The 21288-nt window shown below is 55.0% G+C and overlaps 6 protein-coding genes across 6 annotated transcripts; 4 read left to right on the top strand and 2 right to left on the bottom strand.

Moving 5' to 3' along the window:
• Nucleotides 1-677: 677 nt before the first annotated feature.
• On the top strand, nucleotides 678-1592 carry LRP88_13504 (protein-transporting protein BCP1; the record flags this gene model as incomplete). Its single annotated transcript, XM_083249867.1, has 2 exons — nucleotides 678-764; nucleotides 822-1592. The coding sequence occupies 2 exons, from the start codon at nucleotides 678-680 to the stop codon at nucleotides 1590-1592; spliced, it is 858 nt and encodes a 285-aa protein (XP_083094201.1).
• Nucleotides 1593-1609: 17 nt separating this feature from the next.
• Nucleotides 1610-2562, bottom strand: LRP88_13503 (chorismate mutase ARO7; the record flags this gene model as incomplete). The annotated part of the gene is made up of 3 exons (XM_083249866.1): nucleotides 1610-2278; nucleotides 2369-2429; nucleotides 2492-2562. The coding sequence occupies 3 exons, from the start codon at nucleotides 2560-2562 to the stop codon at nucleotides 1610-1612; spliced, it is 801 nt and encodes a 266-aa protein (XP_083094200.1).
• A 913-nt stretch (nucleotides 2563-3475) lies between these two features.
• LRP88_13502 (uncharacterized protein) lies at nucleotides 3476-7561 on the top strand (the record flags this gene model as incomplete). The annotated part of the gene is made up of 6 exons (XM_083249865.1): nucleotides 3476-3541; nucleotides 3654-4254; nucleotides 4305-5303; nucleotides 5355-5428; nucleotides 5490-5584; nucleotides 6193-7561. The coding sequence occupies 6 exons, from the start codon at nucleotides 3476-3478 to the stop codon at nucleotides 7559-7561; spliced, it is 3204 nt and encodes a 1067-aa protein (XP_083094199.1).
• A 175-nt stretch (nucleotides 7562-7736) lies between these two features.
• Nucleotides 7737-9257, bottom strand: LRP88_13501 (uncharacterized protein; the record flags this gene model as incomplete). Its single annotated transcript, XM_083249864.1, has 1 exon — nucleotides 7737-9257. The coding sequence occupies one exon, from the start codon at nucleotides 9255-9257 to the stop codon at nucleotides 7737-7739; it is 1521 nt and encodes a 506-aa protein (XP_083094198.1).
• A 2014-nt stretch (nucleotides 9258-11271) lies between these two features.
• Nucleotides 11272-15306, top strand: LRP88_13500 (GRAM and VASt domain-containing protein; the record flags this gene model as incomplete). The annotated part of the gene is made up of 3 exons (XM_083249863.1): nucleotides 11272-11513; nucleotides 11984-14553; nucleotides 14603-15306. 3 exons carry the CDS (start codon nucleotides 11272-11274, stop codon nucleotides 15304-15306), a joined length of 3516 nt encoding a protein of 1171 aa, XP_083094197.1.
• Nucleotides 15307-17404: 2098 nt separating this feature from the next.
• On the top strand, nucleotides 17405-20521 carry LRP88_13499 (uncharacterized protein; the record flags this gene model as incomplete). Its single annotated transcript, XM_083249862.1, has 4 exons — nucleotides 17405-17598; nucleotides 17697-17891; nucleotides 17970-19773; nucleotides 19829-20521. The coding sequence occupies 4 exons, from the start codon at nucleotides 17405-17407 to the stop codon at nucleotides 20519-20521; spliced, it is 2886 nt and encodes a 961-aa protein (XP_083094196.1).
• Between the last annotated feature and the right edge of the window lie 767 nt (nucleotides 20522-21288).

The following is a 21288-nucleotide window of genomic DNA, read 5'->3' as shown; positions in this document are numbered from 1 at the left end:
CGGACGGGGGAGACACGACCGACGGGGGTTCGACCTCAAGCTGAGCTTCCTGAAGAGAGCAGGGGTGGAGCGGAGCGGACGCTTTGGGCAATGAGAGAATCACACGGCGCACACACGAAGCATTGAGATGTCGTCAAGAGAGGAAGAGCGGTTAATTAGAGGGCTCGATTAATGCCTCTATGGAAGCTATCTCTAACTCTACAATACACGCGGCTGGCTGACGGAAGCTGAGGTGGTGGTTCAGGCTGCAGCCGTGTTGGGTCAGGAACCCACCCCGACTTTCTTCACTGGGTACAAGCTTCTGCCTCGGACGTCAAGATGGTGCGAATAATACTTGGCCACCTTTTGGAGCGACATAATAAATAGCGCACTCTTTTGCTCAGTTCGGGCCATATATGGTCTAATACTTATGTCGTCTAAAATAGTGAGTGACTTTTTATACTCACCCACCAGCCCATTGGCTCGCTCTTAATGGGCGGCCTTATCTTATCGGCGCCGCTAGTGAGGGGCTCGCAAAATGTTTTGGACTTCGTTGACTAGTCGTCAAGTTAAAGATTTGCGAGTAAACTTCAATTCAACTTTTCGCAAGACGTCTCAAGTAGCCTCCCTTTGCTACACTACCTCCATTTCCTCCCCACTAGAACCCTTGGAACAGTTCCTACACACCTACAATCACAATGGGCAAGAAGCGAGCGCGCGAAGAAGCCAAGGATGTCCCGCCTGCGAATGTAGACAAGATGGACGAGGATGGCTCCGATGATGAGGTAAGTTGCGACTGCTGGAGGATCGCATGCGCTTCTTTTACTAATTAATCCTTGCAGGATTTTGACATGGTCAATGTCGAGTTCGAATGGTTCAACTTTGACCCCGAGGTTGACTTCCACGGTACCAAGACCCTTCTGCGACAACTCTTCGATGTCGATGCGAACCTCTTCAACATGTCTGCTCTCGCCGACCTCGTCCTCTCTCAGCCCACCATCGGCTCTACGATCAAGGTCGACGGCAAGGCCAACGACGCCTACGCTCTACTTACAGTCCTCAACACTGCTGTTCACCAGAACAAGGAGCCCATGAATGATATTCTCAAGTACCTGGTGAACAAGGCGCAGAGCAACCCATCCCTCGCGCCCGTCGCCAACGTGCTCAACAGCGGAAAGCACGTCGGCCTGATCTTTTCGGAGCGACTCATCAACATGCCCTCCGAGCTGGCGCCGCCCCTCTACTCGATGCTCATCGACGAGGTCGAGGCGGCCGTGGAAGACAAGGAGCCCTACGAGTTCTCGCACTACTTGATCCTGTCCAAGACATACCAGGAGCTCGAGTCGAAGCTGGACCAGGAGAACCAGAAGCGGAAGAAGGCCAAGGAGGAGGCTGGAGTGTACTACTTCCACGTCGAGGACGAGGTGCTGCAGAAGCACGCCGAGGCGTACGGTAACTTCAACTACACAAAGGAGGACGAGTCGGTGGCGGACAGCAAGCGGGCATTCCAAGAGATGGGCGTCAAGGCGCATGGACACATGATCCTCATCGAGGCGAGCAAGTTCCCGGGGGCTGTCAAGGCCGTTAATGAGTATCTGAGTGCTCCGCAATAGATCAACATCAACATCCATCAGGCGGCCGGTTCCAGCCTCTGCATCAAGTATTCCACCTCCACCTCCTTGGTCAGCGGGATGACAAAGTCCTTGTACATTGACACGACGGCATCGACGTTGATCTTGGCGGCGCCCTCGGTCCCGTCCGGGATGGAGGGGTCCTTGCCGTAGGTCAGAGCCTTGAGGCGGAGCCGCTCGAGCACCTTTCTCTCAACGGCCCTGTTGGTGATGGACTCGGCGATGCCCTCGCGGTCCTCGGCCTTGATGAGGCGTGTGAACTTTTCCTCCTCGGACCGGAACTTGGACTCGGCGACAAACTTGCCAAAGTGGATGCGCCGCGACAGAGCCTGCAGGCACGCAATATCGCACGTCGCCGTCGAGCCGTAGTTCTCCTGAGACTCGCCCCGCTCCTCGCGGCCGAAGTCGGGGCACACGGCGGGGAGGAACTTTTCAATATAGAACTTCTTGATCTTGTCGTTTACGTTGACATCGTTGTCGTGGAGGATCTTGGGGTAGTTGAGGGGGTCGAGGATGGGCTTCTGCAGAGCTTCGGGGTAGAAGGGGTACTCGTCGGGCGACTCGAAGCGGCGGATCAGGGACTGGAGCTTCTCCTGCTCGCTAAAGTACCAGTCGAGGAAGCTATGGTGGCCCTGGGGTAGCTCGAGGGCGCCAGGGACATAGATTTTCTAAACATAGGGATGGTTAATCTTGAATATCATGCACCCCAGGAGGGCAGGGGTAAGGGTTCGCATGAGGGGCAACGGTAGACCACTTACACTGTTCAATGCAAACTGCACCCGCTCAATCAGATGAAAAGTGATTGTATCCTCAAGACGGCTACTCGTGTTAGTCCCTGCCGTGACCTTGTCGGATCCGGTGGCGTCTGGGGGAGGGCGTACATGAGCTGGAACCGGATGCGGGCAAGGTCGAGGGCGTGCTCGGCATCGGCCATGTTGATGACGGTATCCATGTCGGCTTTCGCAACAGCGATTGAGCGGAGCTGGGAACGGGTTATAAAGAGATATCGATTGAGTGGACCTTTATAGGGCCTTGCGATCTGGGTAAGAGAGCGGAACGGGGTCCTAGAGGGAGCGGCTAGGAGCGACTTGGGCGGAAATCCGGAATAGCTGACGATGGAACGTTGGTGACGGGCCAGGGCAGAGCGCATTCGGAGACGAGACCAGCAAAATCAATGCGTGTGGGTACGGACTTGTTTTTTTGGTATGGATTTTTATTTTGCTAGTCGAAGCGCAGAAAGGTACGTAGAGGGCATTAACTGGGTCAGCGGAGCGAGCGAAGGTCGGCACTTTCATCAATTGTTACGCCCGTGCGTGCGAGTATCGGTATCGGAGGGGTAAAGCCGGTAAAAGCCACGGAAGATGGAGACGCCCCAGAAGCAAAGCTTAGGTCTATCTACCCAACCTCGGGGAGAGTGTCCGAGATCAAGGACGTCACCAAACAAGGAAAGAAAAAAAAGCCACAGCGCGCATGAGAGGTAAAGGATGGATCCTCCAGGGCACCTACACAAGCCTCTGTGCGCAACAGCCCGATCCATCGCATTCCAACGATTCCAACAGGGTGGTGGAGGTACCGCAGGAACCAATTACAGGGGGTCTCTGCACCTGTAGCCGGCCACATTAGCGCCTCGGTCCAGAAGCTTTTACTCCCCAAGCCGGCCTGGGGCTTTTTGAGAAGCCCCCCCCGAAACTTGGAAGCAGCCAAGGTTATCCCGGCGCGCGTCATGAGAATCTCCTCGCGAACTGCCAAATCTTTTGAATCTTTCTCCTCCGAAGCCTCCAGCGCCATTTCCTCCCCCCTCAACCCACCCGCTCCCTGATCCCTCCGATCCCTTTTAGCTTCTGCAGTTTAGCAGTCGCTAGGCCATGGCAGAACAGGAGAACCACTATGGCTTTGACGAGGGCGGAGACGACGACCAGTCCATTGTGTCGGTATGTGTTGTGTTGATCTTTTTGAGAGCTGGAGCCGCATTCAGCCTCAGCACCCCTCGCCCATTGTCCAATCTCGGCCGCATATAGCTGACCGCAATGCTCCCTCGAGTAGACGCGCGGGCTTGAGGCTTTCAGTCGCAAGGTCACAACCACAGCGACGCATCTGATCGGCCCCAATGCCGAAGCTACGGCTCTCCACTATCAAGCCGCAATGGCCGAGGTTCAGAAGCAGATGAAGCGCCCGACGGTCCAGCGAAGCATGTTCGCAATGGCAAGGACGACGCCCACCGACATAATGCGCTCCAGGCTCTCGACCCACGAGATCCAGCACCGCGCCCTCACCTATCTCCCCGACGAGCTTCTCGCCAACATCCCCGACCATGAAAACCCTTACTCGCTGTTCCAGGGCTTCCAGGCTAGCTTCCCCGAGCTGACCGAGGAGGGCAAGAAGTTTCGCCGTCGGGTCTCGCGAGGCCGCAAGATGATTGAGGATTCAGACGGTGTGCCGGGAAGCCCCAAGCGGTTGACCCAACTGAAAAAGGAGAAGGCCGCCATGATGCACGAGTTTGGTTTATTGGGCACCCGCAAGAGCATGGCGAGCTACGAGATTCGGGAAATCGACAACAAGATCGCCAACCTCCACGGCATGCGCAGAATTATCCTAGAAAGACTGGCTGGGTTGGAGCAAGACGAGGCAATGCTGGAACACGACAGTATGTGCCCTGCTAACCAACGCCCCAGGAACTCCATGCTGACTTTACAGTTTCCGAGATGGAGGTGCGGGTAGAGGAAGCCCAGGCTCTAGTTGATGAGGCAGAGGAAATTGCGAGGAACACGCGAACCAAGGATGAGCAGGATCTTGTTGGCGACGCCGACGATCATGATCACGAGTTCATGTCACAATCCGTCTATGAAAAGATCCCATCTTCAACAGGAAGCACTCCCCGGAAAGCGAAAAAGGTCCTCCGCAAAAAGTCAATGCCGATTCTGCACGAGCACTTTGAGCCTGGAACCAGCATCCGGGAAGTCAGAGCACACAAGGACACTATCACGGCGGTCGATTTCGATGCGCCTTTTGGCACAATGGTAACGGCTGCACTAGACGACACGGTAAGGGTTTGGGATCTCAACGCTGGCCGGTGTATGGGTTACTTGGAAGGCCACACAGCATCGGTACGCGCTCTGCAGGTTGAGGATAATATCTTGGCTACGGGATCTATGGACGCAACTATCAGACTATGGGATCTCAGCAAGGCCCACTATGATCCTCATGGAGGACTCGGAAAGGACGACGAGGAGGATGCTATCGCGTTCGGTACGGACAACCACCTGGAGCCTCCGGACGGCAGCATGTCCGACTGTCCGCTGTACACGCTAGAGGCTCACGTCGACGAGATTACGGCTCTTCACTTCCGGGGGGATGTCATGGTTTCCGGTTCTGCAGACAAGACAATCCGGCACTGGGACCTTGAAAAGGGTCGCTGCGTGCAAACATTGGATGTCATGTGGGCAGCGGCAGCAAGCATGACTTCTACAGACAACACATGGAGGCCTACTGGACGATCTCAGTCAAGTTCCGCCGACTTTGTCGGGGCTCTGCAGGTCTTTGAAACGGCTCTCGCATGTGGTACCGCCGACGGCATGGTGCGTCTGTGGGATCTCCGAAGTGGACAGGTCCATCGCAGTCTGGTTGGCCACACGGGAGCGGTGACTTGCCTACAGTTTGACGATGTGCACCTGGTGACGGGAAGCATAGACAGAAGCATCAGAGTAAGTTTACAATGTGTTTGTTGCAGGATGTCCTCTAACCAAGCTCCAGATCTGGGACCTCCGAACAGGATCTATTTACGACGCATACGCATACGACCACCCCGTGACAAGCATGATGTTTGACACACGGCGCATCGTCAGCGCGGCATCCGAGGACGTGGTCAAGGTGTACGATAAGGTGGAGGGACGGCAATGGGACTGCGGCGCTGGCGTCACGGCGGCCGAGGACGGCAAGTCTCCAGCTATCGTGGAGCGTGTACGTGTAAGAGACGGGTACCTGGTCGAAGGCCGGAGGGACGGCATTGTCGGTGTATGGACCTGTTGAAGAGATATATACGTGTAACATGTAAAAATCCACTAGAAGCGATTAAAAAGAGCCGTCGAGAGAATCGTAGCTCTCCATGTTGCTTCCTCCTACCTACGATACAGGATGCTCCAGGCCTTGTTAGCGCATGTCGAGCAGCAATTATATAGCAAGCATGATGAACGTAGCGTTTCCGGGAGAACTATAGATTCTAGTATATGAAAAATGACGGCCCAAGAGCCGTTTCGCAGATTCGAGTTATCGTATGTCGTGTGGTCTCACCAACTTCCCAATCGAGCAATTCCAAGTCTCAAATTCTGAACCCTTCATCTTCGCCCGGGGCATTAACAATGCAACGACCCGAAGCCACGTTTCGCACGGACTTTTAACTAATGAAACCTTTCTCTGTCGTTTTCTTATACCCAGGTTCTTGAGACATGGCGTCAGAGGCTCATCGGCGGCTCCTTGCCGCGTACCTGGATGTGGCTTGCGACCTCACACAGCATGGTCTTGAGGAATCGACAAGGAGCACGTCAACGCCCCAGGATGGAGATAATGGCTCCAAGGCCCTCTCAAGTGACAAGGCTAGTCACATTGAGGATAGTTCAAATACCTCAGATCCAACGGCGGATGCCATGATGCAGCTTCTCGCGCGACAAGCTCATGTGCTCCTCAAGATTCATAAGAGCTTAGCCTCCAACAACGACGCCCACGAAGTTGACGAGAACCTACTGCGGAGAAGAATATCAGACCTGATATCCATCTCCTCATCCAAATTCTACGCTTATCGCTTTGATCTATTACCTGCCGTGTGGCGCGAGATCTACACAGGCGCCCTCATCCTCAACACCTTTCGACTGATACTACGTCCTCTCCTGGCGTCACAGTCTGTTCCAGAAGATGTGCTAGACGTGATCGTCGAGAAACTCGATAGGGCTCTCGTCATAGCAGGAGGTGGGCGACGCAGTCAATGGCTCGAAAAGACTCTCCAGTTGCTTGAGGAGACTTGGGCAGCGAGCAAGCAGCATGAGCGACCAGCCAAGCGCCAGAGACGAGAAGCCTCACCGCAGCGTAGCTTCTCCAGCGAGGAGCCATATGGGCGGCCAGAACTGTCTCCCGAAAAAGCTTGTCCTCGCTACTCTGGTTGGTCGATGGAGCAGTTTGAGGACTACATGAACAGCAACGGAGGAGAACCTCGGCCCATCGTCTTTACCGACCTCATCGGGAGCTGGCCTGCCCTTACGGATCGTCCCTGGAAGAGCCCCGAGTATCTCCTATCCAAGACATTTGGCGGAAGACGCCTCGTGCCGGTTGAAGTCGGGAGGAGCTACGTCGACGAAGGCTGGGGCCAGGAACTCATCCAGTTCCGCGAGTTCCTCGCCCGCTACGTCGAGGTAGATTCTACAGCATCTGCAGCGACTGGCTACCTCGCCCAGCATAATCTCTTTCAGCAGATCCCCTCCCTCCGCAATGACATACGCGTGCCAGACTTTTGTTGGGTTGATGTGCCTCTTCACCCGACGACACCATCCATCGACCAGGCGCCACTCGACGTTCCTCAGCTCAACGCCTGGTTCGGCCCTGCTCATACTATCACGCCTCTACACACTGATGGTTATCATAACCTGTTATGTCAGGCTGTCGGTACAAAGTACCTACGTCTCTATCCTCCTCGTGCCACACCTATGGTGCGGCCCAGGTCACCAGAGCATGGTGTAAACATGAGCAACACGAGCGGGTTGGATGTTGGTGTTCTGGAAGGATGGGATGAAAGACCCGAGGGGGTTAGTGAGGAAGATGTAAGGCGGATGAAAGAGGAGTTGCAAGGCGTTGAGTACTGGGAGTGCGTGCTTGAGCCAGGAGACACATTGGTGATTCCAATCGGATGGTGGCATTATGTGAGGAGTTTGAGTGTGAGCTTCAGCGTGAGCTTCTGGTGGAACTAGACAAAGTCATGAGAGCGAGTATCATAAACGGCAACATGTTGAACAGACGTTGTAGAGACAAACACATCATGTGAGACGATTCAGTTTGATTCATTAGTGTACCGCAGAATACCGCAGAAAGAGTGCAGATCAGATTTGTTCATATGCTTGCAAGAAAATCAACGAGACTATGTCCCTATCCAGCCGCCGCAGACGCATCCTCCAAGCTATCGCCGGCTCCCTGTGCCTCCCTCCTCGCTTTGGCGCCCGCCTTGAGCACCTCCCACTTCTCGCGGTACTTATCCAGCGTCTTTTGCATCTTGCGGTTATCCTTCTCGAGCCGCTCCATCTGCTTCATAGCCGCCGCGAGCTGCTCCTCCATCTCTTGGTTCTTGCGCCGCAGGGCTTCGTCTCCCGTCTTGCTGAGGTGCGGCGAGGCGATGGGGGATCCGGGTCGTCTCAGGCGGTAGCTTTCTGCAAGAGCCATGGCAGGAGTCTGGGCGCTGGCTTCAAAGGCGTGGAGGCGCTTGGTGAGTTTGTCGATCATGTCCTTGAGGGAATTGTTCTCCGTGTACAGTTCTTCGATGATGTTGTTGAGCTCCTTGTCCGTGCGAGCCCGGCCGATGCGGCGCTTAACCCCCGGGGATTGTTGCGGAGCTTCTCGAGCGTCTACAAAGTCATCATCGTCTTCATCCGGTCCATCAACAAGTTCCGAGGCTCCGCGTCTCTTTTCCTTTTCGGCAAAGCTCAAGATGTTGGCATATGACATGGTGTGGCCAGTCGTCGGTACGACGTAGAAGGAATCGTTGGGACCATGGCCATCTCGGACGAGAGCCTGCATAGTCGCTTTGGAATAGATCTTGGAGAGGTCAGGCTCCAAAACCTTGGACGGGGAGGCCTTGAGGTGACTGCGTTTTGGGGATGTCTCTGGTGACTCTGGCGTCTCGGAAGCAGTTGACTCTTCCTGGATCAGAGGCAAGCCGGCAAAGGCCAGAGGTGCTGAGATCTTATTGATGAGGCTTCCGAAGGTGCTATAGAAACGTGTATATCCTCCATCATCACCAGCAGCAATAGACGGCGCCGTATCAGGTCGTGGAGAAGACGAGCTCTTGCCGTGGCTCTCGGATCGTGTGGGCGGTGGGATAGGCGGGACCCAGGCCGGTTTGCCGGTCTGCTCTATAATATTCTGCATCTTTGCTTTGGGACCCCGCGAGTGAGCATCGACATTGCCCGGAGCTTGGTCGTTAGAGACGCTAGGCGCAAGAGGCTGGCCTCTGTACTTGGATCGAATGCCACGGGCGGTGGCCAAGTTGCTGGCGATGGACGAGGACATTTCGCGATGGGCATATCGTCGCTGCGTAGGAGGACCCGGCTTCTTGGATGTCGCCGACTCCTGTCTATTCTCCTTCTTGGTGTGGGCATCCTGCGCACCGGCGCCGACTTTGTCGGGCTGAGCCTTTTCGTCGATGTCGGTGTCGCCGGGCTGGGACGGGGTTTCGGCCGGTCGCTTGAGAATCTCGGCGATCTTGCGGTGGTGCTCTTCGAGCAGCTTCAGGGTTCGGAGTGCCTCGATGCTCGACGTCGACCTGGCGGCGCTGGCAAACTCGCCTGCAGCCTGGGTATGCTCGTTGATGGCGACGATGGTATCGGAGGACTGGTGAGCGACACCGGCGGCGCGCACATGGTCGTGGGCTTTTACAAGCGGCGAGGGCTCCATGGTTCCATGGGTGATGGAAAGTTGCAATATCGTCGGAGGAGAGGAAAGGTGTCTCTTCTAGAAAATACGTTTGCGTTATCGCCTCGTAGCACACGGTCTGATGTCGAAGCGTGACGAGGTCAAGTGTGGAGAGACAGAGACAAGAGGCACAAGACTTAGAGTTCCACACTGGGATGCGGCAGCTGCTAGTGCCGAGACGACCAAGAATAAAATACAGGCAGATAAAAGACAGGAATGCTTGGGCTTTTTGTGTGCCTGGTGCCTTGATGTTTTTCTTTCTACCTAAGCCATAGGTGAAGTAGATAGTTGCTGATGTTGTTGAACCTTTGACGCAATCATCAGTCATTCAAGGAAGGCCGTTTCAGCCCTCTGCATCCGAAAAAGGACCTGTACAAAGTGATCATCACCTTAGTTTGGCGGGGTTCCGTCATGGAAGTTTGGGGGCGGGACTTTTTGGTATCTGTGGAGAAGGATGGCGGTTCATCGCTGAGAGGCTTCAAGATGAAGAGAATACATGTTAGTGTTCTTAACTCTGTGTTTCCGATTTGCTGGTAACAGTAAAGCTCGAGAAGGTTTCAATCCAATATGTATCCTTGAAATGATCAACCAAAGCATCAACAGTTGCCCACCCTCTCGTCACTCTCCCATCTGCAAGAATGCACGCGAGATGATGACTGCATCAACTTGGCGGCCAAGAACCACGACGGCACGTCGATCCGGCTCCAACCCTCATGCGGGACTTTGCGATATTATCCGCAGATGTAGACACCCTCAGAGGTTTTATCCCATGGAGTGGAAGCTGTTGGCTTCATACCCCGCCTCCGGGTTAAAACTATAAGAGATCCATCCATCGAGTTGAGTACGCGGCCATGGCCTTGTCTGTGGCCGTCTAATCTCTCCTTGGCGAGATGTCACCCTTATACACGGAATTCTCTTTTTGTCTTCAAGGCCGGAGATTTTTCTCATCTCTCTTGAACAACCCCTCGTCTTATTAGCTTACCTTCACCTCTGGAAATAGCCCGCAATCCTTGTCGCGGCATTCAACAGACCCCTTACAGGCAGGTCAGGACAGGACTCTATAACTAAACGCGTATTATCTCGCGTAGGGCGGACTCACCGCTGCGCCACAACGCTCGCTCCAAGCTGCTGCTGCCGCTGCTGCCCGCAGCTCCCGTCCTTGTCTGGTGAGAGCTTCAGCGCAGGACCTCGCAAGGGGTTGCGTATTGCTCTCCACTGAGTCTCTCCATTGGCGGCCCCCACCTGGCGGATACATCCAGGGGTATCGCACTCGGGTGGTTACATACGAGTTTACGACCGAAGGGACCGTAAGAACGGCGACGGAGGTTGGGGCTGTTGGTAAACGGCATTGCGGATTTCGTTACCTACCTACGGATTTGCGAGCTGACCGTACCGCCGACTCGCTTCCTCCTGGCTGCCTGGTTGCCTGCATGGAGCGAGCGAAGCTATCCCCTTTCCATAAGGCCACGATTATTATGCGCTCCAGCTCCTTAGCAACGCTCGCCTCAGCTGTAAGACCAAGACCACCCCATAAAACCATGTAAAGAGAGCATACGCTGAACGAGACGGGAGCGAGGAATTCAGAGAAACCGAAAAACGAGCACTTGGCCAATCCTGGTCTGGACTAGCCTAGCCTAGGTCCCCCGTAGCCTGGCCCGTCTCCAGCAACCATCCATCATCGAGCTAAGACCGACCAACGACGTCAAACCTGGGTCGGTCTCGAACAGATCGTCACTCGACTCCAATCCAACTACAAGACCTCACTTTCCCTCTGGCTGGCCACTGAGCCTCACATTTCAGAGGATATTCACATTCTCCTTGCCGCCGCCGCCGTACATACACTCGCAAACCCTACATCGACTACCAAGCATCGGCCCGCTGCGCGCGAGAACAACGGCCGGAGCGTCATCGCCGTCACCTGGACGCCGCCACTCGACCACCCCGTCCGTTCCCCTCGAATCCAATCCTCCTGAGCGCGGCGATCGGCCAGGCCACCATGGCTACAATCGACAACGGCAGCAGCAATGGGCTGAACAAGCTGCTGCCAAAGTCCATTTCCAACAAGCGCCTTCGGAGGAAACAAGAGCGAGATGCGGGAGGGTTGGCATACGACGACGCCGATGTCTTTGCCAAATCCAGTCGCGAGACGCTCGAGAGCGACGGCACGCGCTCTGGCAACCTTGCCGGAGATGAAGACGAAGACACCAGCCATCGCTCCTACGAGTCGGACCCCGAATCGTGAGTTTCTTCGCTCTTTTGTACTTGAATCCCCATCGACACTTTCCCTTCCTTTCGCTTGTAGCTTGCCTTGTTGCGCGGAAGCCCCGACGGGCGGGAACTGCGAGGCTGAATCAACCCCCCCGTTGTGCCACACTGCACTCTGCGACATTCCCAGAAGCCACCAAGAGCGAGACAGACTGGCAGACGGGCTGTCAGCGCTTTGACCGCCGCGCCAACCTTTCATGTCATGCTTACATCCATCCACACGTGCTGTCTGTCACTGCATCTTCGCTTCTTTGTCGATTCTTCTTCGTTTCCGTATAGCTCTCTTATTCTCGTTTTGCCGTCTTATCTCGTTTGTACCTGGCAGGCTTGGCACTCAGCTCTCCTGGCCCTACGGCACCCTCTCCATCATCTCCACCCACCAGCCTTCTGTCTTACTCGTCTGTGCTCCTCCATCTAACTGAGGCAACTTCGTCGATACCTAGATCCATCTCTCGACCTGCGCCCTTCTCCTCACATCCTTCCCAAATCGGATACTTGACGACTTCGTCCCCCGTCGTCCAGCTGTCGCATCACCCCGAGTCCCAGTCGCCCACCGATCACGACTCCAACAGCAGTGCGTCCAAGTCTTCCACCTTTCCGACCAAGCGTTCCGATTCGACCGATTCAAAGGAGTTCCGGATCGGCCGGAGCAAGACGGGCCTGCTTCCCCCCCACAGTTCCAACCGCCGTTCAGCCTCGCCCGGCACCAAGTTCAAGGGCATCTTCAAGCCTAGAAAGAGCAGCGGCAGCAACTCGAGCCCTGAACGTCGACCCTCAAGCGAGCCTCGTCCACCGCCAGAAGCGCACAGGGAACAGCCCACCATTACCGTGGACCCTGAGCCTGTGCAGGTCCCGCCTATTATCGAGCCACCAGCTGCAGCCAAAGTTGCGTCCCCCGACAGGCGGTCGCGGGTTCAACCAAAGGTTGACACGAATCTTCCTCCTCGAACCCCCCCGAGTGGTGACAAGCCTGCCCCCGTCATCGTAAACACCCCACCGACGCCTACCGAGCTCGCCAACGCATCCGGCCAGTCATCTCCCGATAGGAGATCCTTCTGGGGTAGTGCGGGCCACGGCGCCGGCACAAATGGCACTTCCTCCTCACGGGCTATGAGCGCGCACCGAAGGAGTCGATCAAGTTCTGTGACTATCGGCCCCAGCAAGCTCTCGAATATCGTCTCAGCACCATTGACACCGACCCTAGAGAGCGGTGAAGCCACTCCGAGCGCGCAACCCGCATCAGGCTTCTTCTCGTCTATGCTATCAGCTGCACAGAACGCTGCCAGTTCTTTCAGCATCCAGGGTGCCGGTATTGGTATTGGCGGAAACAAGGCTCGAAACTCAACCGCGAGCACCCAGGAAAACACAGAGCCCGCAAAGACTGAGAGCGAATCTCAGCCTAACCCATCCACCCCGATGCCGGACAACAAGGAGAACAGGAAGTCGGCAGTGTCAACGATTGGGGCAGGCGAGCTCAGTCTCAGCCAGATTCTTGGCGAACCGGTCAGTTCTGTAGCATCGCCCAGCAACCCCAGGTTCTCCGACATGGCCGACACACGCGCCCGGTCCGAGTCGGCCCCGGTTGACTCCCCGACGAGTCCCGTGGAGTTTATCCCAGATGAGCCGTCAAGTCGCCCTCGCTCGCTCTATGAGACGGCCAGCGGCGAACGTACGCCCCCGCCGGCCGAGTTCATGGACAAGAGTAATGGAATGCAGCGGACCTCGAGTTTACGAAGCGCCCTGAAGCAGTCACATAGGAAGCGCGGAAGCTCTGTTACTACTGGAACAACCATAGGCGCTGCGATTGTCGCTGCCAACAGCTCGTTGGCGCATCCAAATCTGAGCGCCCCGAAACTTACTGGGTTTGCTATCGCCAGTAAGAAGAGGAATCGCGACTTTCATGACTTGTTCAAGAGCGTGCCAGATGATGACTACCTCATCGAAGACTACAGCTGTGCCTTGCAGAGAGAGATTCTCGCGCATGGACGGCTCTATGTCTCAGAGGGTCATCTCTGTTTCAGTAGCAACATCTTTGGATGGACAACCACTCTTGTTATGAGCTTCGACGAGATAGTGTCTGTCGAGAAGCGAAGCACGGCGCTAGTGTTCAAGAACGGCCTCATGATCTCGACGTTACATGCAAAGCACGTCTTTGCCAGTTTCACCAGCCGAGATGCGACATACGATTTGATTGTCAACATCTGGAAACTAGGACATCCCACTCTCAAGAGCACCTTGAACGGTGTGCGGTTAGAAGGAACCGGAGGCGACAAGACAGAAAAGATCGACACAGAGCCGCCTGTCGACGAAGACGAAGGCGATGGGGGCTCGGAGACGGACGATGAGAGCGATGATGAGGAAGAGTACTATGACGAAGATGTCCACGAGGAGATGCACAATGCCAGTATGGCCGAGGCCAACGGAACAGACGCCGATGCCGAGAAGGTTACGTCAAGAAAGACGTCAGGGGCTGTCCCTGCGAATGGCGCAGCTCCAGAGGAAGCTGCACCTGCATCCGGTGCAGCTGGCGGCTTTCCGGGCCCAGCAACACATGCCCCTACCGACTGTGGTGACTCAGCAACTCATTATGACAGGGTGGTGGGAGACGATGTTATCCCAGCACCTCTGGGCAAGGTGTATGACTATATGTTCGGTCCAGGATCTGTTACCTTCATGACCAATTGGTTGACAGGGGAGCAAAAGTGCACCGAGTGGCAAATGGAGGACAAGAAGGGTCTGAGTCTAGATAACCGGACTCGAACATTTTCCTACATCAAGCCGCTCGGTGGATCGATTGGACCGAAGCAAACCAAGACCATTACCTCTGAGACGCTGGAGAACCTCGACTACGAAAAGGCAATCAACCTGACTTGCTCGACGCAGACTCCTGACGTGCCTAGTGGAAACGTCTTCTGCGTCAAGACCAAGTACTGTCTCTCGTGGGCTGAGAACAATGCCACTCGAGTGCAAATGAACTGTACGATCGAGTGGTCCGGCAAGAGTTGGCTGAAGGGTATGTACAAAAACAAGCATGAAACGTAATATTTGCTAACTTGGCATAGGTCCCATCGAGAAGGGTGCAACTGATGGACAGACACAGTATGCCAAAGACTTGTTTGCCGCTATTAAGGCGGCGACTTCAACCAAGCCAGCCGGGACCACTGCACCACTCACTCCAGCACTTAAGGGTTCAAGGAAGAAGGGTAAGAAGGCCAAGCTCTCCCAGACGTCGACAGGCATCGTCGAACCAGGCCACGCGCCGAAGCGGCCGGCCCAGAAGAACTGGGGGCCTTTGGAGCCAGTGCGGGGGATTTTGGAGCCTATTGGGGACATTATCCAGCCTCTTCTGACAGGCAATGTCATGTACGGACTTTTGGTGGGCTTGCTGGTTGCGACGTGGTTCGGATTTGGATTCACGCCGAGCAGAAGCCCGCCTTCTTATGGTCCTGAGATGACGGTGTACCGACCCGAGAGGATCGCAGCATATGAGGAGATGTGGCGGAGAGAGGACAGTGAGCTATGGGAGTGGTTGGAGGAACGAGTCGGCATGGACCGACTACACTCTGATCGACCCAGCGTGCCCAAGAGGGCAATGGAGCCGAGGACTGCAGAGGAGAACCTGCGTGCCGCTCGCATGGATGAGCGGGAGGTAGAGGAGGCGATCCGTGTAACTGAAGAGAAGCTACGGGTGCTAAAAGGAGTTATGGAGAAGAAGGGCAAGGTGGGCAAGTCGAGCGGTACGGGAATATCCTCTCGGGGTCTATAGAATATTGTTTTGCATGTTACAGATATAGCATAGCCAGATCGGAGCATCAGCGAGCTCCCACGTTCTTTTGTCGATTAAAAAAAAAATTGAATCAAGGCATGACTTGACTTGTTTGTCTGTGGCTTGTCTGTGAACTGATTTGCTCTGCATATGGTCCCAGGAGTATGGGTAGGAAAATGGATGGTGGTGAGGAATTGGCAAGGGTGCTATGGCAGATAAGGCTCGGAAGATCGGCCGCTGGTCAGCCTTATGGCTTGCATTGGATGGATGGATGGGATGCAAGCAAGTGTCCTGCGCAGTGTGACTGATGTCCTTGACGCCTATTGCTCAGAATCAAGGACTTGAGGCGTTCCTGCATGGGTGATGAGTGGACGGTGAGCGAATGTGTATGGTGGTGGCCATGCTCCAATCGCCATTTCAGCTGGTATGGCTTTGAGGCCCACGAGGCTAGGCATTGCCGAGCAGCAATAAACGGCCAGTGACTCTTGAACTCGATAGTTTACGACTATGGCTTGAAAACAAGATCCATGTCAGGTGGCAGCCGTTGTGGTTGAGCGCCCAGTAGGCGGACCATTTGTGTAAGGCGTTTTTTTCTTTTTTCCCACCCTAGAGGCATGGGGAACTCCGGGTGAGATGACGCAAGTATCGGTCGATACATGGTATGTAAATATCTAGTCTGAGTGAGAGAGTCGTGTGCATCTCGGGCGACAGTGTAAAAAAAATCGAATGGAGTATTCATTGCGAATGATGTTTTTGAGTATGCGTGGGGAGATTCATCAAATGCCGGTTGGTCCCAAGTGACGAGATAGAGTGGGAGATCTGGGGTGGCCCGTTTGGGTAATTGAGCTGTTGGTGTCAACCAGAATAGAACAAGTGCGAGAGCGAGCGCACGATCGAGTTCGGCATGACGCAACGTCTAGTCCAAAGTCAAAAGAAGGAGAAGATAAACGGCTCTCCCGTTTTACGCCAAGCGCGGCGTGACCCGATCTTAGTTGAGAGGGAAGCACTGGATACGAAGACTGCTGTCGTCATGGCTAAGTCCACCGTCCGCAAGGTTGAGGACGGGATACCCGTCGAATGGATGAGAGAGTCTGTCTGTCGAACCGGAGCGGCGCCACACAACGCCCGCCGCATCCCGGACTTGTTTAAACTCCACTGGGTTCTGCGTCAGCGCGGGCAGGGCATTCTTTTGAATCCACCTCACGTCGTCAGTCTGGGGGCCGGAAATGGTGGGCGCAGCAGGTCGCTGTCCGCCTCGTTGCCTAAGCCCCCCCATCCCCATCCCCGGGCATCCCCCATCCGTGGCCCATGGATGGATGAGCAGGGGCCAGCAATTGGAGGGGAGGGAGGCCATGGATTGGGTGGATGGAGCGAATGATGGAGCTTGGACGGTTTGTCAGTGGCAGAGAAAGCGAGTGAGCTGTGCTGTGCTGTGCAAGTGCCAGGCCAGGCTGACTTGACCTTTCTCCTGCCGCGTCCTCTCCCTCTACTAACTCTCCATCCTCATCTGTGCGCTCCGGACAAGACGAGACAAGCGTCTGCACTTGTTGTTAGAAGGCAAAAACAGCCTGAGCGAGACACATACCGTCCCAAGACCAAGACCCTTGTCCATTTGATCGGAGCTATCGCTGCACCAAAGCTCTTGAATCGCTCGACCCTTCGCTGCACGCACTGCAAGCAAGCTTCCATCTGAAGCATCCCACCCACCCCCCAGCATATCCCCCCCAGCATATCCCCCCAGCTGGCGCGCGGGTCCACCACAACCAGCCTCAAGTCCTAGGCCCTTCTCGAGTCCTACACCCTCCTCTCATTCGCCCTAGGACCTCGATCGCCAGCTGCCTCCCGGCTTCAGCTTCGACGCTCCAGGAGAATAAAACAAAAACATCATGACCATGGGTGGCGGATAAGGAAGGCCTCTAGCTTCTCGTTTCCTCGATACCCTCCTTTTTTTTCTGGTTGCCCCTCTCGCTTCAGTCCTCGTCGCCCCCTGGCTTGTTTGAGTCCCGTCCAGTCCCCACGAGCCATTGTCCTATCCCCATCCACCTCCCATCTAATCCTATACTCTTATAACCAAAGTCCCGGTTACGCTTCTCCATCAATGGAGACCAAGAAGCGTCTGTCCCTGGATGGGATAGGCCCCGGTTCGGGCCCTTCAGCCCTACGCCGACTCACTCGGAGCCCCAGTCACCGTCTAAGTCTTCGACGTTCGAGCACAGAGTCGACCTCGTCGTCAGTCTCCGCCTCGGTTTCGGTAATGTTGGATGACAGTGAAGCATCGTCGACCGCCTGCGTGTAAGAGATGAACATTTCCTCACATCTACCTCGTCTCGTTTCCTAGTTGTCTTGTCTGTTCTCTCATGCTACATGGGATGAGGCTCATTGCGTGTTAGGACCCGTGATACGGCACGCGATGAGTGCGCTCTTCATCGATTCATCGTCTGGACCGCCGTCAAGCGCAATGAATGCGACAAGATGTCTGCCCAGGAGAAACGGGAGTGTCCAATGCTGCGCTGCCGCAAGCGATTCCCCAACCACGAGTTGATGCTCCAGCATCTATACACCTGTGACTGGCTCGCCGCCGGTGAGTATTGGTGCTATGAGTGCGAGAAGCCCGAGCGCTTCACCGATTCCAAGTGCAAGCGGTGCCTGGGCCACCCGTCGAGGAGGAGAAAGATCATGTCCATGGCCAAGAACTTCTTCAGCTCCCTCGGCCACAAGTCCAAGAACTCGACCCTGGGCGACCTCGACCTGGACCTTGACGATACGGAAGCGCCCCCAAGCTACGACTCAGCTGTGGCCCCGCCAGAGGTTGAACTGTACTCGAACGAGATTCACGAGATCGACTCGTGCGAGATAGCGCTGCCTACTATTGTGGAGGATGAGGGTGAGGCAGACGCCGCTCCCGTTGCGGCCCCCATGCCTACCCCCAGCATCCCGCCGCTGCCTATCCAACCTCTGCCTACTCACCCCGCAGAGCTCGAATCAGGCGCGACTCTGTGTGAGCCCCTCCTTGACTGGAACACTCTCCCAGATACAGTGGCTCCAGTGAACCTCATCGACCCTGGTGCCAATGTAGGACCGGAGCGGCCCGTCCTCCAGCTCCATATCCGTACAACGGACCTGGATGAGTACCGCAGACAACAAAAGACCCGAAGCAAGGGTGCAGTTGCCCCTAGCACATCGGTCCGCTCGACCGCCAGCACCAACTCGACGGCGAGCACAAACAGCACCCTGAGCACGGCGAGCTACAACATCTCGCCCGTCTCTGCCTGGTCAGGGCCTTGGGCGAGGACGACGGGCTTCGAGTCCACTTTGACTTCGCCGGCGGACGACCTAGCAAGCCCAGGAGGCCTCCTCAGGACGAACTCGTTCGCCATATCCCGCAAGGCATCCACGGCCAAGGACTGGGGCACCTACAACAACGAGCCATTAGAGTCCTATGACTCCTACGTCCCGGAGCTCCCCGCAGATATGCCTATGCTTGGTGCCTTGTCTAACGATGACTCTCTTCAACCCCCTCTTGCACTTGACCAACCCATCTTTACCTTGAACGACTCTCCCCTTCCTACCTCAGACTTCTCACTTGGATCCAACCTCGCCCTCACTGACAACAATGCCACAATGCCACCCTCACTACCTCCCGCGCAGGCGGTGCCGACGGTTGGATACTACCACAACCCTCGGTCACTTGTCGGCACAGCGTGGGGTGCTCTTGAGATGCACGTCGCCGAGTCCATGACCAAGCTACAACAAGTGACCAAGAACCCTCTCGTCAGCCAACTTCGATCCATGTCGGCGCACTCGATAGCCACCAACGGTCTCGAGACTCTCGCCGATATACTCGAAGGCCGTCAGCCAACCACTCCCGTAAAGCTTCTCTGTTTCGTTCACCTGGTCTACTGCTTCTCCCTTGTCGTTCATGAGCAAGATGCTCCCAATCGGTCAACGGATCTCTTTGGTCAAGCAATGTCGTACAGTGCCTGGTTCTCAGATCGTCAAGTTCGCCAACACTACATCCAAATCGTCGATGCTTTGTGGAAGCCCGCCGACATGACTGAAGCGGAAGTCGTTAAGCTCGTAAGGGCCAAGGCCTCTTCTCCCTCTGTGTTACAGTCATCGAGCTTGAAGGGCAAGGAACGTGAATCGGCACCTGTCCCCAACGACTCTCTGGCGTTTGTCTCTCGGTACTTCTTGGATCAGCTGGAATATGCTACTATCCAGGTTATGGATGAGCCTGAGACTCAGGCGTCTGGGCTTTACATGCAACACGTTCACGATCCCTCTATGGCTATGCACGTCGGTTCACCATATGCTATTGCTACAAACTTTATGCTCAAGCATAGCTTCCAACCGTACACTGATATCCCCGCCTTCGCTGCCAGTCTGGACAACCTAGTCCAACGTGTCAACTCAAACTTTGTATCGACATTGCGGCGCCTGGAACTCGAACTGATGCATGCTGGAAAGGTAAGCTAGTCTCATGCCAAGGGGGTAAACTTAGTTGCTAACTTGATCGCAACAGATGTGTTTGCCCTCGGATATCTACTTTGATCACTATATCGAACACGTTAGACAACAGATGGACTCGTTGTATCACCAAAACATTCCCCAAACACATACTCGGTCAACCTATTATCATCACGGCGTCAAGTTTATTGAAACGATCATTAATACACTGGCTCAACCGGTACCAAACGCAACACCTGCAATTTCGGCACTCGATATCGACGAATTCTTTGAAGCTATTACCCCAGACCCATTCGGCTTTAACCAGAATGGTGCATTTAATCCAGACGCTCCCATTGATTTCCCGGCCATGCCAGACACTATCGACCCTTACACACTGAACCCACAACCACTCCCCACCCCGGCGGATACGACGTCGGTACGTGGACCTTCGACGGCAGCAAACTCACCACCGTCGCCGGCCGCGGCGGGATCTTCTTCGACCAAGGTCAAGTCGAACAGCTGCTGTGATATCTGCGGGTATAGGCCAGAGGGTGATCCTCGCTGGTTCAGCGGAAGCATGGCCAAGCACAAGAAGCTGCAGCATGCGACGTCACCTCCAAAGATCTACCGCTGCCCATTCCCAGGCTGTACCAGTCAGTACAAGAACCGACCAGACAACTTGCGGCAGCACCAGATCGAAAAGGGCCATTTCGTTGACGGGCAAGAGGGTGCGCGACGGCCGAAGAAGCGACGCAAGGTGGAATGACATAATGACTTTGACGCACTGAGGTCTACCTCGCTTTCGAGGAGGCCATTACTATCCTTCTTCCTCTCCTTATTATACGTTATACATATACAGCGGATATGGCGTTTTGGAATTGTCACGGGCGTAGCATCGCCTGTTTTGAAAAGATACCACAATTGGGATAGTGCATGATGAGCTGCACAAGACACGGAAACAGCCTATAGGATGAACTACATCAAGAGCATATAGTTTCAACTATGAGATTTACCAAGGAGGAAATACAGTTACCTCGATCAGATGAAAGCTTGTATACATGCCACGTGTGAACAATGTGCGGGTTGCACGACGAGAAAGGGCCTCGGTACAGCCTCTGATGACAACAGTGGAAGTGGGCTTAACTCAATGTAAGCAACGAATGCTCGGATCTACTTTAATCAAGGATGCATGGCTGTGCTGCGTACGACTTGGTGATTATCAACGGTTGACGAGGGAGGTGCATATTCAAGTCTTTAATCCAGAGAGGGAGACAGGATGACGCCCATGAAAATGATTGTTGAATCATGAATGATGCGTCTGAAGATGGAATGTTGAATCAGCTCCAACGCATTGTTTCAAGGTGTCAACGGGAAATTGAAACTTTCGCTATGATTCCACCTCACATGAGCCATGCTGCTCTGAAACCGAAATCGGATTGTCACAAAGCTATTAATATACCCTATATCGACGTCAAGCGAAATCCCAGATCCAATCGAAGCACAAACCCCTGGCCATGTTCGTATCTCGGAAGC

This window comes from Fusarium phalaenopsidis (genome assembly GCF_050370095.1).
Source record: "Fusarium phalaenopsidis strain FUZ10S chromosome Unknown contig_32332, whole genome shotgun sequence".
NCBI lineage: Eukaryota > Fungi > Ascomycota > Sordariomycetes > Hypocreales > Nectriaceae > Fusarium > Fusarium phalaenopsidis.
Note: the sequence above shows the minus strand (reverse complement) of the source record. Positions and strands in the feature narration are given on the sequence as shown.